This window comes from Peromyscus leucopus, chromosome 7 (genome assembly GCF_004664715.2).
Source record: "Peromyscus leucopus breed LL Stock chromosome 7, UCI_PerLeu_2.1, whole genome shotgun sequence".
NCBI lineage: Eukaryota > Metazoa > Chordata > Mammalia > Rodentia > Cricetidae > Peromyscus > Peromyscus leucopus.
Window position 1 is genome coordinate 102,320,194 of NC_051069.1, and position 13,546 is coordinate 102,333,739.

The 13,546-nt window shown below is 41.3% G+C and overlaps 1 protein-coding gene across 5 annotated transcripts in view; it reads left to right on the forward strand.

The window, feature by feature from the left end:
* The window catches only part of Ubp1 (upstream binding protein 1), a 50,197-nt gene that overhangs the window by 13,371 nt on the left and 23,280 nt on the right, over positions 1–13,546 (forward strand). For all 5 annotated transcript variants that reach the window (XR_005092047.1, XM_028893004.2, XM_037208004.1 and 2 more), the window contains 2 exons: positions 2,457–2,608; positions 9,802–9,878. Coding sequence is in view for 4 of the 5 variants with exons in the window: in XM_028893004.2 (XP_028748837.1) it covers positions 2,457–2,608; positions 9,802–9,878 (229 nt within the window). In the remaining variant the exon portion in view is untranslated. The remainder of the gene's footprint in view (positions 1–2,456; positions 2,609–9,801; positions 9,879–13,546) is intronic.

The following is a 13,546-nucleotide window of genomic DNA, read 5'->3' on the forward strand; positions in this document are numbered from 1 at the left end:
CAGCAAATAGCCCTGAAAAGGGCATGTTGGGAGGTCAATGTGGCCAGGATTTGGTAAGGATGAGGAGCACCATGGGCTGGGCTTTGCATGATTTTGTTAGAACCCTGGTTGAAAGCCAGCTGATGGAGGGTTTAGAGGAATAAAATGACCTAATTTCTGATGTTTGCTGTGTTGATTGGAACTTTGTCATCATTTTCTTTTTTAAATATTTCTCTCTCTGTTCCTTTCCCTCTCCCACCCCATGTGTGTGTGCATGTGTGTAAAAGAGAGTCACAGAAGAAGTGTGACAGCAATCAGCCGCTCTGTGGGTGCTGGGAACCAAACCCTGGTCCTTGACAAGAACCAGAAGTACTCTTAACCGCTGAGCACCTCTCCAGCCCCATATTTTTCTTTTGGGATATATGGCCTCACTGTCCAGACCACCATCAAATTGGGGTGATCTTGCTTCAGTGCTGGGGTTGCTAATATTCCCTGTTCTGCTCTCCCCTCATCTTTTTACCATGGATTGAACCCAGGACCTTGCACATGCTAGGCAAGTGTTCTACAATTGAGCCACAACCTCCCCCATTTTTTGAGACATTTTACCAACTGAGTTACATTCCTAGCCCTCTTTTTTTTTTTTTTTTTTTTTTAAACAAAATCTCATTGGCCTTTAATCCTAGCACTCGGGAGGCAGAGGCAGGAGGATCTCTGTGAGTTTGAGGCCAGCCTGGTCTACAGATTGAATTCTAGGACAGCCAAGGCTACACAGAGAAACCCTGTCTCAGAAAAAGAAGAAAAGAAAAGAAAATCTCACTGTATAATCCAGACCGGCCTCACACTATTGAATCTCCCAAGAGCTGAGATTACAATGATAAGAACTTTCTTTTTGAGGCGGAAAATGTTCTGGAATTGGATACTGGTGATGGTTGCATGACTCTATCAGTATACCAAAAATAACGGTATCGTACATTGTTAAAAGATGACTGTCACTACTCAGTGATTCTGTTAAACACAAGCAGAGCCAGCCAGCCATGCTCACAAAGCTGACAGGTACAGACAGTCCCAGAAGACCCCTGGATGCAGATTTTTCCTGGGAGAAAAGTAGCCACTGTTTCTAATGCCAGTTTGCTGTTCAGTCATTGTTTTGGACTAGATGAAAGCTTTGTTTTCAGCTGTAGCAGGCCTCTTGGGGGAGCATTTGTTAAGCACCGTTTTTATTTTATTCAATGCTTCTTTGTGGCTCCATGATGCTAATGTGACCTGTCTTTTGGCAGGAGTCTTAGTTTCTGCCTTTCAAAACAGGTAGTTAGGCACTCTGGATTTGCTTTTTCTTTTTTAAAGGTAATCTGGAGTTTAATTTTTTTATTAGGACAGGGTCTCATGGGGCCCAGGGTGTACCATCTGAGCTATATCCTCAGCCAGAGTTTATTGTTTTGTTTATTTTGAGAGGATCTCACTATGTAACTCTTGAAGTCTAGGATTTGCTACATAAACTAGGCTGGCCTTGAACTCACAGGAATCTACCTGCCTTTACCTCCTGGATGCTGGAAGTAAAGACCTGTACCACTACACCCAGCAAGTTTACTGGTTTTGTTTTGTTTTGTTTTGTTTTTTGAGACCGGGTTTCTCTGTGTAGTTTTGGAACCTTTCCTGGAACTTACTCTGTAGGATTTGCTACATAAACTAGGCTGGCTGGCCTTGAACTCACAGAGATCCACCTGTCTCTACCTCTCCAAGTGCTGGGATTAAAGGTGTGCACCACCACCACCACCACCACCACCACCACCACCACCACCACCACCACCACCACCACCACCACCGCCTGGCTTAAATTTACTGATTTTTAAAAGAAAAAAAATTCTAGCTAATTTTTTGTTTGTGGTGGTGTTGGGAGTTAAGCCTAGGGCCCTTACATTATAGGCAAATATCCTCCCCTGAGCTACATGCCCAGCCTTAGCTGTTACTTTACAGTGTTCCTAATGTGCTGTCATTAGAAAAATGAGTGACTTAGTGTATCTTTTAGATAAACCAGATTAGCATTAATAGTGGTTTTATTCTACAAAACATTTATCTTAAATTTTTTTTCAGATTTCTTTTTTGGGGGGAGTGGTTTTAAAGACAGGGTTTCTTTCTTTGTTTTTTTTTTTTTTTTTTTTTTTTTTTTTTTTTTTTTTTTTTTTTTTTTTCTTTTTTTGTTTTTTCCAGACAGAGTTTCTCTGTGTAACAGCCCTGGCTATCCAGGATGGCCTGGAACTCACAAAGATCCTCCTGCCTCTTCCTCCCAAGTGGGTCATCACCACCATCCAGCTTATCTTAAATTTTAAATGAAATAATTCATTGACTATCTAGCATATGCAAAACTTTGGGTTCCATCTTGAGCACTGGATGGATGGTGATGACCCCTGAACTATGTTTACATGCTTTCAAATACCTGAAACATAAAGAAAAGTAAATTTTAATGTTCTGTTTTTCAGTGATGTATTGGCATTGCCCATTTTCAAGCAAGAAGATTCCAGCCTTTCTTTGGATGGTGAGGCCAAGCACCCCCCATTTCAGTATGTGATGTGTGCTGCGACTTCACCAGCCGTGAAACTGCATGATGAGACCCTCACTTACTTGAACCAAGGTTAGTATGGTTCCTCATATAGCATGTAAAAATCTACAAAAATCTTAAAATGTTTTGGTATTGTAACTTAGCTAGTAACAATTAAAAAGGTTCTTACATTGTACAAGCTTAGCAAAATCTGTAGGACATTTTCTGTGAGCCAACAGTGTTGTACATGAACAACCTTTTCATGTACATTGTGGTTCTTTTTCTGTCACTAAATGCAATCTTTTGTTTTTCAAGACAGGGTTTCTCTGTGTAGCCCTGGTTGTCCTGGAACTAGCTCTGTAGACCAGGCTGGCCTCAAACTCAGAGATGCACCTTCCTCTGCCTCCCAAGTGCTGGGATTAAAGGCATGCACTACTACTGCCTGGCGGCCACTAAAGTAGAATCGTTAACTCATTGAACAATAGGTTTTAGGCTTTATATTTGTGGTTAATATTACAAGATGTAGAAGGGAACTGAGCCCGGTGGCACGTTCTTTTAAGCCCAGCACTTGGGAGGCAAAGGCAGGCAGATCTTAAATTTGAGGCCACTCTGGTCTATACAGTAAGACCCTGTTTCCAAAAAGGGAAGAAAAAAAAAGTGGAAGATTAACTTGTAACTTCCCTTGATAGGGAGTTTAGAATAATGAGGCTCTTTATCTCAAGACAGTAATCCTATCTGTAGCATGTGTGCTCGTCCACTTTGCTTTTAATATATAGTACTTATTATTCCAATATAGCTATTGGAAATTTAACTTTCAAATGATTTTATTTAGTAATTTGTTTGGGACTTGAAATTTTCAAAAGAAACAGTGTGGGGGCAAGGATATTCATTTTAATCTTATTTTATTCTGTTGGTTGACTGTGTGGTGTTAGGGATGGAACCCTGAGATTTGTTTAGGCACTGAGGGAAAATGTGGTTAATTCTTGGCTATTTTAGTAAGAGCTGCTTTGTTTGTTGTTGGGGTGCTTGGGATCCAGCCCAGGGCTGTAGATGTGTAAGGCAAGTGCTGCACTCTCCATCAGGCCCACTAAGAGCTTTTAGAGCAGGACCTTGTTCTAAGGGAAGGTTCTGAGTGCACAGGGAGGAGCCCTGACCAGTAAGCACTGGGCTTCCATACAAGGTAGTGGTCTCAGAGTTGCAGGGAGGCCGAGAGTGAGGTCCTGGTTCCCAGGATAGGACCCAGGAACTTTGCTTTTCTCTTTCTCTCTCTTCTGCCCTCCCCATCTCTCCCCTTCCCGCCTCTCCTCTTTTCTCTTCTGAGATAAGGCCTGGAAAGTGCTGAGATTAAAGGTGTGTGCCACTACACTGCCAGGAACTTATATTCCTGGTAAATTGAGGTGAGGCTGCTGCTGGCTTGGGAACCATAGGTGCCCCTCTCTTTTGAGACAGGGTCTCACTGTATATCCCTGACTATCCCTGGAACTCACTGTGTAGACCTGGCTGGCATTAAACTCAAAGAGATCTGCTTGCCTGTGCCTTAGTTGCTGGGATTAAAACTGTGCGCCACCATGCCCCGCCCCCTCTCCCCAGTTCACTTTTTTTTTTTAAACTTTAAATATTTGGGAAAATAAGTGGGCTTTCTGTTTGTCTTTCTATTTCTGCATTGCTGGGGATCAGACACTGGCCTCAAGCATGCAGGGCAGGTGCTCCACTGCTGAGCTCCAACCCCCAGCCCTCCAGTACCACCAGTTGAAGGATAGCATTCAGAGGAGAGTTGGCAGGTATTCGGAGGCTAATGCTGTGATTTGCTGTTTGCTAGTAGCTCCCCCTTAGGCTCACTGCTCACCTGCCTTTGGAACTATTCATTAGGACTACACCATTGGATAATGGGAAGAAAACAAAAGAAAGGGGAAACTGTAGATAATGTAGGTAGCAGAAATTGGATCAAGAATTCTTAGCTGGGTGGGAGGGGTGATGTTTTCAAACTATAAGAGTTCAGAGTTTGAAGACCACAACTTTGTGTTTGGCTGGTTATCTCTAAATAGCTTTCTATAAGAATTAGGTTTCTGATTTTGAACTTGGAGTAACTGGTTCTTTGAACAGGGTCTGACTAGGATAAATCATCCTTTGCCAAGGAGCTTAGTCTTTGGAAGGGGATTTGGGAGACCTATTCTGCCTTGCTAAATTCTGGGTTAGGTCCTTGTAGCCACTGGAGCATCATCTCATCTGCAAGCAAAAAAGAGAACCTTCCTCCCAGTTCCTCTCAAATACTGCCCTGTTGATTAACCAATATCAGCTACACTGCAAAGAGGTCTTAGGCTTTAGGAAATAATAGCACGTTTTTTTTTACTTAAAATTCTATGAAAATATTGTACACTCTAGAAAAAATTGTTTTTAGTTACTTTCATTTTATCCATACTAGATTTCCTTTTGTTTAATTTTGGTTACTGAAAGTCAGGACTGTGAAAATAAGAGGATAAAACATAGGTAGCCCTGCAGTTAAGAATACTTGCTGCCCTTTTTTTTTTTTTTTTTTTTTTTTTTTGTGAGATAGGGTCTCATTTGTGGTCTTGACTTGCCTGGAACTCACTGTATAGATAAAACTGGCCTAAAATTCTCAGAAATCTGCCTGCCTCTGTCTCCCACATGCTAGGCTTTCCAGCTTTAAAAAATACTTAATGCTCTTGCAGAGGAAGGACCTACGTTCATTTCCAGTTCCCACGTGCCGTGCTACAACCATTTGTAACTCCAGTTCCAAGGAATCTATTGCATTCTTTTTTGCCTCTTTGAACACCAGTCAAATGAGTAGACAGAACACTCATACACATAAAAGAAAAATAAATGATTTTTTTATATGCTTAAACTTAGCCACATGGGTGTTGTCATGTCTTTGGAGTCCATGTGAGAAAGGTCAGTTTAGAATCTGAGTACTTAAAACAAGAGGTATGTAGGGATATGAACTCAGCATAGGAGTTGTGTTTTCTTTCTTTCTTTCTTTCTTTTTTGAGGGGGGGGGGTTGTTTGTTTATCAAGACAGGGTTTCTTTGTGTAGCCCTATCTGTCCTGAAACTTGCTCTGTAGATCAGGCTGGCTTGAACTCAGATCAGCCTGCCTCTGCCTCCTGAGTGCTGGGATTAAAGGTGTGCTTCACTACACCGGGCTAGCAGTTGTCAACCATGGCAGTTCTTTTGTGTTACTAAACCCCCAAAGAAGAAAAATACCAAAGTGTGGAAGGTAAATTCAGAAGGTAGGGGCTGGAGAGATGGCTCAGTGGTTATGAGCACTTAATGCTCTTGTAAAGGACCTGGGTTCAGTTCCCAGAATCCACATGGTGGCTCACAACTATCTGCAACTACAGTTGCTGGGGATCTGATGGCGTCTTCTGGCCTCTACAGGCACTGCATGCACATGGTGCATATATATGTATATACATATACATATATACAGACAGACAAACATAAAAACTAAACAAATATTTTTAAAAATTCAGAAGGTAAAGGTCAGAACAGAACCAGCATCTCACGGGATGTTACAGTTTGATTTGATACACTTAATACTTTATTAGGAGTGGAATTTTGAGTTTTATTTGGAACTGAAATGTATGGAGTTGAAAAACTATGGAGGAGAAGAAGACAAATGGAAAGAAAAGTCTATGAAGTGCTGGTCACCTTCCAGTGGGCGTTCCTGAAGTGGAATATGTGGCATTGGGGTGTGACTGGGCAAGTGCTTTATCTCTGAGCTACATTCCTGCCCTTGGGATTTGAAACAGGCTGGCCTGGAGCTCTTGCCTCTGCCTCCCAAGTGCCAGGTTACAGGCCCATGGCACCAGAACCCTTTAAAGCCCGCTCCTGGTCTGGGAGGATAAATAACTTTTATCCATGAGCAGCATGTTTTGATCTGTCTGTGGGAAGACACAGAACTGTCATCTGTGTGCTTCAGACAGACCCTTCCTTAGATGGACCAGGAAACATCAACCAAAGAAAGCAGGGGCACCAGGACTCCTTCCTTCTCTTCCTTATTCTCTCAGGCTTGAGGACTTGGTGTTTCTGAGGATCATAAAGTGACCCCAGTGGGACAGTTTTTCCCTTTGTCCAGGGGAGCCAAATGAGCACTGATTTTGTCCACCTCTCATCTTCCCTTGGGTGACTCCACGAGGTGAAGCCTCGTTTTCTTCTTTACTCCTTCAGTGGTCGTGTTGAAACGGCTGCACCTCACACTGTATCCTGAAAAGCCTCTGTTAACCCTGCAGCCCCTCTCTTCCTGTAGCTCCAGATTTGAAACTAACTTCATCCTCGTGGATGTCCCATGGTAGCTGACTTGACACTTTGGGTCTTGTCTTCTCTGGGCTGCTCCTTGCTGTTTTCACCACCTTAGGAGGGGGCAGCTGCTCTTCCTCCATCAGAACTCTGGAGTAGTCCTTCCCCCTCCCCCTCACAGTTTACATCTAAAAGCAGAAAGCTCCCATAGGCTCTTCCTTATGGTGCCTCCAGTTAGTGACCTCTGCTTTCAACCTCTCCTGCTATCAGCAAATAGGACAAACCTTTAGCCTTGCCAACTCAAACTGAAGGGCCGACACCACTCTGATAGGTCTGGGTTTCTCTCATGGAGAGTGACTGACTTCTGTAGCATGAATCTTTAAAAGGTCTTATTAATAAAAACAAATTCAGAGCCAGGTATGAGGTGAACGCTGAAAGATCAAGAGAGACAGAACCAGCCACAGCTACCTCACCTGGCCAATTTCTCAGCTGAACCTGTTTCCTCAGACTGGAAACCTCTGAGTCCTCATCCAAATAGGTCTCAGTGGAACTGCTGCTAACAGCTTAACCAGGCTCTAGTTCCTGGTTCTCACTCCTTATATACCTTTCTGCTTCCTGCCATCACTTCCTGGGATTAAAGGCGTGTGTCACCACCATGCCTGGCTGTTTCCAGTGTGGCTTTGAACTCTGGAATGCTAGGATTAAAGGCGTGTGCTACCATTGCCTAACCTCTATGTTTAATATTGTGGCTGTTCTGTTCTCTGACCCCAGGTAAGTTTATTAAGGTGCACAATATATTGGGGGACACAATGTCACCACAGACTTCTCTTGGTCTTCAATTTTTTTTTTTTTTTTTTTAAATTCACGTGTCCTTTTGATTTGTTCATGTTTACCTTGGGGAATATCAGGCATTTGTTGGTGATTTTGTGAGCACTTCTTGAGTATTGGGCAGGCAGCCCTTTATGGGGAATACAAGTTAAAATAGTCCCTCTCTCGTATTTTTCCCCCTTTGATTAGTTAGACTGTGAGTCCAATGATCTGGAATTTAACTTATTGACAGGTGCATACAAGCTGTTTTCTAGAGAGACTCTTTAGATCATTGTATAAAACCATTCCTTGCCCACTTGACTTTTTCAAGACAGTGTTTCACTACGTAGCTCGTGCTGGCCTGAAACTCTCGGGCTTGCTTCACCTGCCAGTGTTGACTTTTTATTCAGCGTTTTGAATAATCAGATAACTAACACAAAACTTTTACTTTTATTTCCTAAGTTCTTATGAGGCTTGATGTAATTTTAAATGTGTAATGATATGTTTTTCAAAACTGCGTCTATGCTTTCAAAAAAAATTGTTACTGTTTTCAAAATCAAGATTCATTGTTAAATATGTTGCAATCTGTATCTTAGTTTAAATATTTAAACTTCTCTTGTCATAAATTCTTTTATTAATCTCTCAGTATGATGGACAAATTTAAGGAATATTTTAAAAATTAAGGAATATTTCAGTAATATACTATGCACAGCTGTTTTTTTCTCACCAATTTTCAAGTGATTTGACTATATTTTGATAGCCCTTTGTTGATAATTCTGTAACCTAGAGCAGCAGTTCTCAACCTTCCTAATGCTGCAACCCCTTAATACAGTTCTTCATGTGGTAACCCCCAACCTTAAAATTGTTTCATTGCTACTATTATGAGTTGTAATATTAATTTCTGATATGTAGGATATCTGATATTCGACCCCTGTAGAGGTCATGACCCACAGGTTGAACTGCTTATCTTTCTGTAGGCCCACAGAATTGATAGGGTGTTGGTAGTTAAAGTCTCAAGTTCAACTGGTCTAGAAACAGTGTTTGGTTTATACCAAATGACACCATTATTTTTATTAATAACAACCCAGAGTAGTATTTTTTAAATTTGGGTATATATATGTCTTTGTAGGGGTAGGTAATGTGGATATGAATGCTGTTGCCCCTGGAGCTAGAAAAGGTTGTAAGCACCTCACATGGGTACAGGGAATCAAACTCAGATCTTTTTGAAAAACAGTAAGTGCTCCTAAACACTGAGCCATCTATCTCTCCAGCTCCTCCTAATTTTCTAAATGCTCTAGACCAGTATGTAGAAATTGTGTGTGTGTGTGTGTGTGTGTGTGTGTGTGTGTGTGTGTGTGTGTGTGTGTACATACAAATGAAGCAATGGGCAAATGTGACTTGGATTTAGTAACACACAGAGGCTCCAAGATTAAAATTGATCTTGGTCCATACAAAAAAAAAAAACTATTTGTCTATGTTCATAGTACCATTTATTGTCATTCCCAAAAAGGAAAAACCACACATTAAGTGAAAGAAGACATTCTCTGAAACCATACATATTATGTTTTGGTTTATATGAAATGTCTGTAATAGGCAAGTCCCTAGAGATAGAAGGTAGAATAGTAATTGCCTGGGGTTTAGTAGGATGGACAGAGGAGCATAGGAAGTGATAGCTACTGAGTTGGGGTTTCTGTTTAAGACAATAAAGTGCTCTAAAATTGGTAGTAATGATAGTTGTGCAGCTCTGAACATATTAAAAACTCTATGAATTATAGCTTAAAAAATAAATTTTATGCTGGGTGGTGGTGGCGCATGCCTTTAATCCCAGCACTCAGGAAGCAGAGGCAGGTGGATCTCTGAGTTCGAGGCCAGCCTGGTCTACAAAATGAGTTCCAGGACAGATTCCAAAGCTACATGGCAAAACCAAAATAAATAAATAAACAAATAAGCAAAATAGATTTCATGGTATAAATTTAATATTTCAGAAAAGCAGAAAGTTAAATCTTGGATACATATGCAGTAAAATAGTTGAGGAGAATGGCCAGTGATAGAATGGTGTGATTTTTCAGGGAAAAAAGAGAAAGATCAACTTGAATATGCTTCTCTGGCACACTGAAAAATTAATTTCATGTAGTTGTATATTCTGAGGGACAGTTAAATTATGTAGAATACAGTGATGTTCCTTACATGGATTGTTTTTGATATATAATTTCTTTAAATTAGGCCAGTCCTATGAAATTCGGATGCTGGATAATCGCAAAATGGGAGATATGCCTGAGATCAGTGGAAAATTGGTAAAGGTAAGGACAGTCTGTTTCAGTGGATTTTGTGGTAATTGAATAAAAGTGGCTTTTGTCATGCAAGAAATTTTTTGTTTTTTGATATGTATTTATATTGTGGGTGTGCCACTGCCACAGCACACTTGAGGCTAGAGGGCTCTCTGCTTCCACCACAGAGGTTTGGAAGTTGTACCTTAAACTCTGAGCCATTGATGCAAGCTTCTTTATAAACATTTTAAAATATCTCTTTAGAAAAATGACTACTTTAGAAGTTTGGGCTTTTTCAGCTCTATTTTGCTTACTCATGTGTGACATGGAAGTTACAGTTTTTGGGATCCAGGAAACAGTAGAAAAGTTAGTTATGCAGAGCAAAACCCCTCTTCACATCTAGACCCTTTTCAGTTTTATTTTTTTATTATTATCATTATCATTATTATGAGAGAGAGAAAGAGAATGAGAGCACACACTCCTGCACAGGTATGCGCATGTCATATGTGGAAGCCAGAGGCTAACTTTTGGAAGTTTGTTCTTCCCTTCCAACTTCATTCGGGATTTGGGCATTGAACCCGTGTTGTCAGGCTTGTGCTGCAAGCACTTGTGCCAGCTGAGCCGTCTGGCCAGCCGAAACTTTCATTTGAAATACATTAATTTACAACTTTTAAGAACCTTTTATTTCACTTTTTAAATTTTAAGTTTTTAAATCTTCAGTATAACTTGAAATTTCAGTTTATCTACTGACATATCTAAATGAGGATGTCAGGCATCCTATATATAAGAGACATAGGCCTTGTCTGGTCAGCCTTGAGGATTGATCTTTAGACAAGGAATACACACACTCTCACTCATGGGTCATGGAGGGTGGTGAGCCCTTCTAGCCCTGTCTGCCTGTGTACTGGGCTTGTTATAGAAACTACAGCATTAAAGGCAGTGCGTTTTTGGAATCTGCTTATTGGGAGGGTACAGGTTGCACTGTTAGCAGGAGCTGCGCGGAGCTCAGCTCCCCTACTGTTTGGGGTAATGTTGGGGGTCAAACTGGGATCTCACACAGACTAGATACATGTCTGCTGATACTCCCAGGAATAATTTTTTCATTGGTTTTGTTGTTTGTTTATTTGTTTGTTTGTTTGAAAGGGTGCTTCACTGTGTAGCCCTGGCTGTCCTGGATCTCACTCTATAGACCAGGCTGGCCTGAAACTCACAGAAATCTGCCTGCCTCTGCCTCCCAAGTGCTAGGATTAAAGGTGTGCATCACCACCACCCAGCACCAGTAATAATTTTTTAAACAGGAGATAAGACTGTATTTTTGTCACTGTGAAAGTTAAATTTGATAGCTAGCATGCTGCTTTTACCAAAAAATATGCAAATATAAAAAGGTTGAAGATTCATTGTTATGGATTCTGTAATAGCATTGACAGTGTATTTGATGTGTCTTGTGTTGAGCCTTATAAAACTGGCTCCAAAAGTGGAGCTCAAGTGTGCGTGCATGTGTGTTGGCACAGGGTCTCCTGTAGCCCAGGCTGGTCTCACATTCCTCATGTAGCCTGAGGACAGCCGTCAGGACAAATCTTTGTCACCCGCCAGTCCCACAGCTGCTCAGACCCAACCAAGTAAACACAGAAACTTATATTGCTTACAAACTGTATGGCCGTGGCAGGCTTCTTGCTAACTGTTCTTATAGCTTAAATTAATCCATTTCCATAAATCTATACCTTGCCACGTGGCTGGTGGCTTACCGGCGTCTTCACATGCTGCTGGTCATGGCGGCAGCTGGCAGTGTCTCTCTGCCTCAGCCTTCCGCTTCCCAGAATTCTCCTCTCTCCTTGTCCCACCTACTTCCTGCCTGGCCACTGGCCAATCAGTGTTTTATTTGACATACAGACCATCCCACAGCACCCCTGGAACTGGAGATACAGTTGTGAGTTGCCATGTGGGTGCTAGGAATTGAACCCGGGTCCTCTGGAAGAGTGGCCAGTGCTCTTAGTTGTTGAGCCATGTCTCCAGCTGTTAAAAACTTTTTGTTTGGTTTTTGTTTTTCTTTTTGGTATTGACAATTGAACCTACAGCCCCATACATGCTAAGCTAGTACTCTATTTCAGTGAGCCAATTTGCAAATCCATTGAACTTCTAATCTTACAACAGTTTGAATAAGCTGCCTTGAGCTCCCTGTGTAGATCATGAAGGCCTTGAACTTGTAGTCCTCCTGCCTCAGAGTTCTTAAGAGCAGAGTTGCTGGCTTGTGCTGTCAGGCCTGACTTTTTAACTTTTAAAGTGTGTGTGTGTGTGTGTGTGAATGTGTGTGTAAGAGCCCTCAGGAGGCAGAAGATCCCTGCTAGCTAGAGTTACAGGTGGTTGTGAGCCTGCATATGTGAATGTTGGAAATGGAACTTGGGTCTTCCACAAGAGCAAGTCCTCAGCTGTAAGAACCCTTGAGCTGTATATCTTGTCTCCATACCCTTGAGTTCCTTGTGTGTGTGCTGGGTTGTACAGTTTACTAGTTTATGTTTGCTTAGGTCATTAGCCAAGACTACTGATGATCTGAGGAAAGTGTAACACAGTTTGAAATCAACACCAAGTGCCAAATTAAATTTCTATCAAAGTACTGGGAAAGTCAATTCTAAAACACTTGGCATTTATCAGTGAAAACTGACTTTTTAAGGCAGTTCCCTGATTGAGAAATAGCTAGTTACATAGGTGAGTTGTATTTAAAATGGTTTCATGGAGCTAGTTAAAATGCCTGTCAGAGTAATTTGGTATGAAAGGTTAATCATTTAATTTGTTGAACTTCTTTGAATTTACTTCCAAATTAAAACACACAGAAACAGTATATCAGACTAACTCAAGTGAAGAAACAGGCAACACAGGCAGTCCATGAAGTAAGGAGCTCTACCCCAAGCCACTCCCAGCATGACCACCCTTTGACTGTTTGGTGGGCCTGTGTGGCCTGGCACTCATCATGAAACTCAAGCCACAGACTTACTGTGGTATTGCAGTGCTGGGCTCATGGATGTGAGCTGTCAGGCCTGGCTCTACTTTTTTATATGTTTAAAATTGGAGACAGGGACCCATTAAGTTGTGAAGGATGGTCTTGCGCTCACTCTGTAGCCTAGGCTAGCCTCATATTCTGATTCTCCAGCCTCCCAAGTAGTGAGAATTATAGACCTGTATCACTAGGCCCAGCTAGAATGTTCACTTTTGTAGTCTTTAGTGATTTATTTAATTTAGTTGTGTGTATGTATATGCCACAGTGTGTGTGTATGGAAATTAGAGGAAAATTTTATGGAGTCAATTCTTCTCACTTTTATGAGGGTTCCCAGGATTGAATTTAGGTCATCTGCAAGCACTTTATCCTCTAAGCCACCTCACCAACCTGTCTTTTTAGAGAAACTTAGTGATTGTTTTTCAGACAGTCGCCTATGTAACCTAGCTGGCCTCAATCTTAAGCTCTCCTGCCTCAGCCTCGAGATTGCTGGGATTGCAGGCCTGCGTCATTACAGCCGATGTTAAGATGAATACAGTTGACTGTTAGTCAGGCCTACCTATCTATATTTATGTTTTCATCCTTCATCAGTCTTTTGGGCAGCTAGTATTTTCTCATAGAAATCTAATTCCTGCTCACTAATTTCATGGTCATGTACATTGATTTTTTTTTAATTACAATATCGAATTATTTTATAAATTAAACCTTTTAA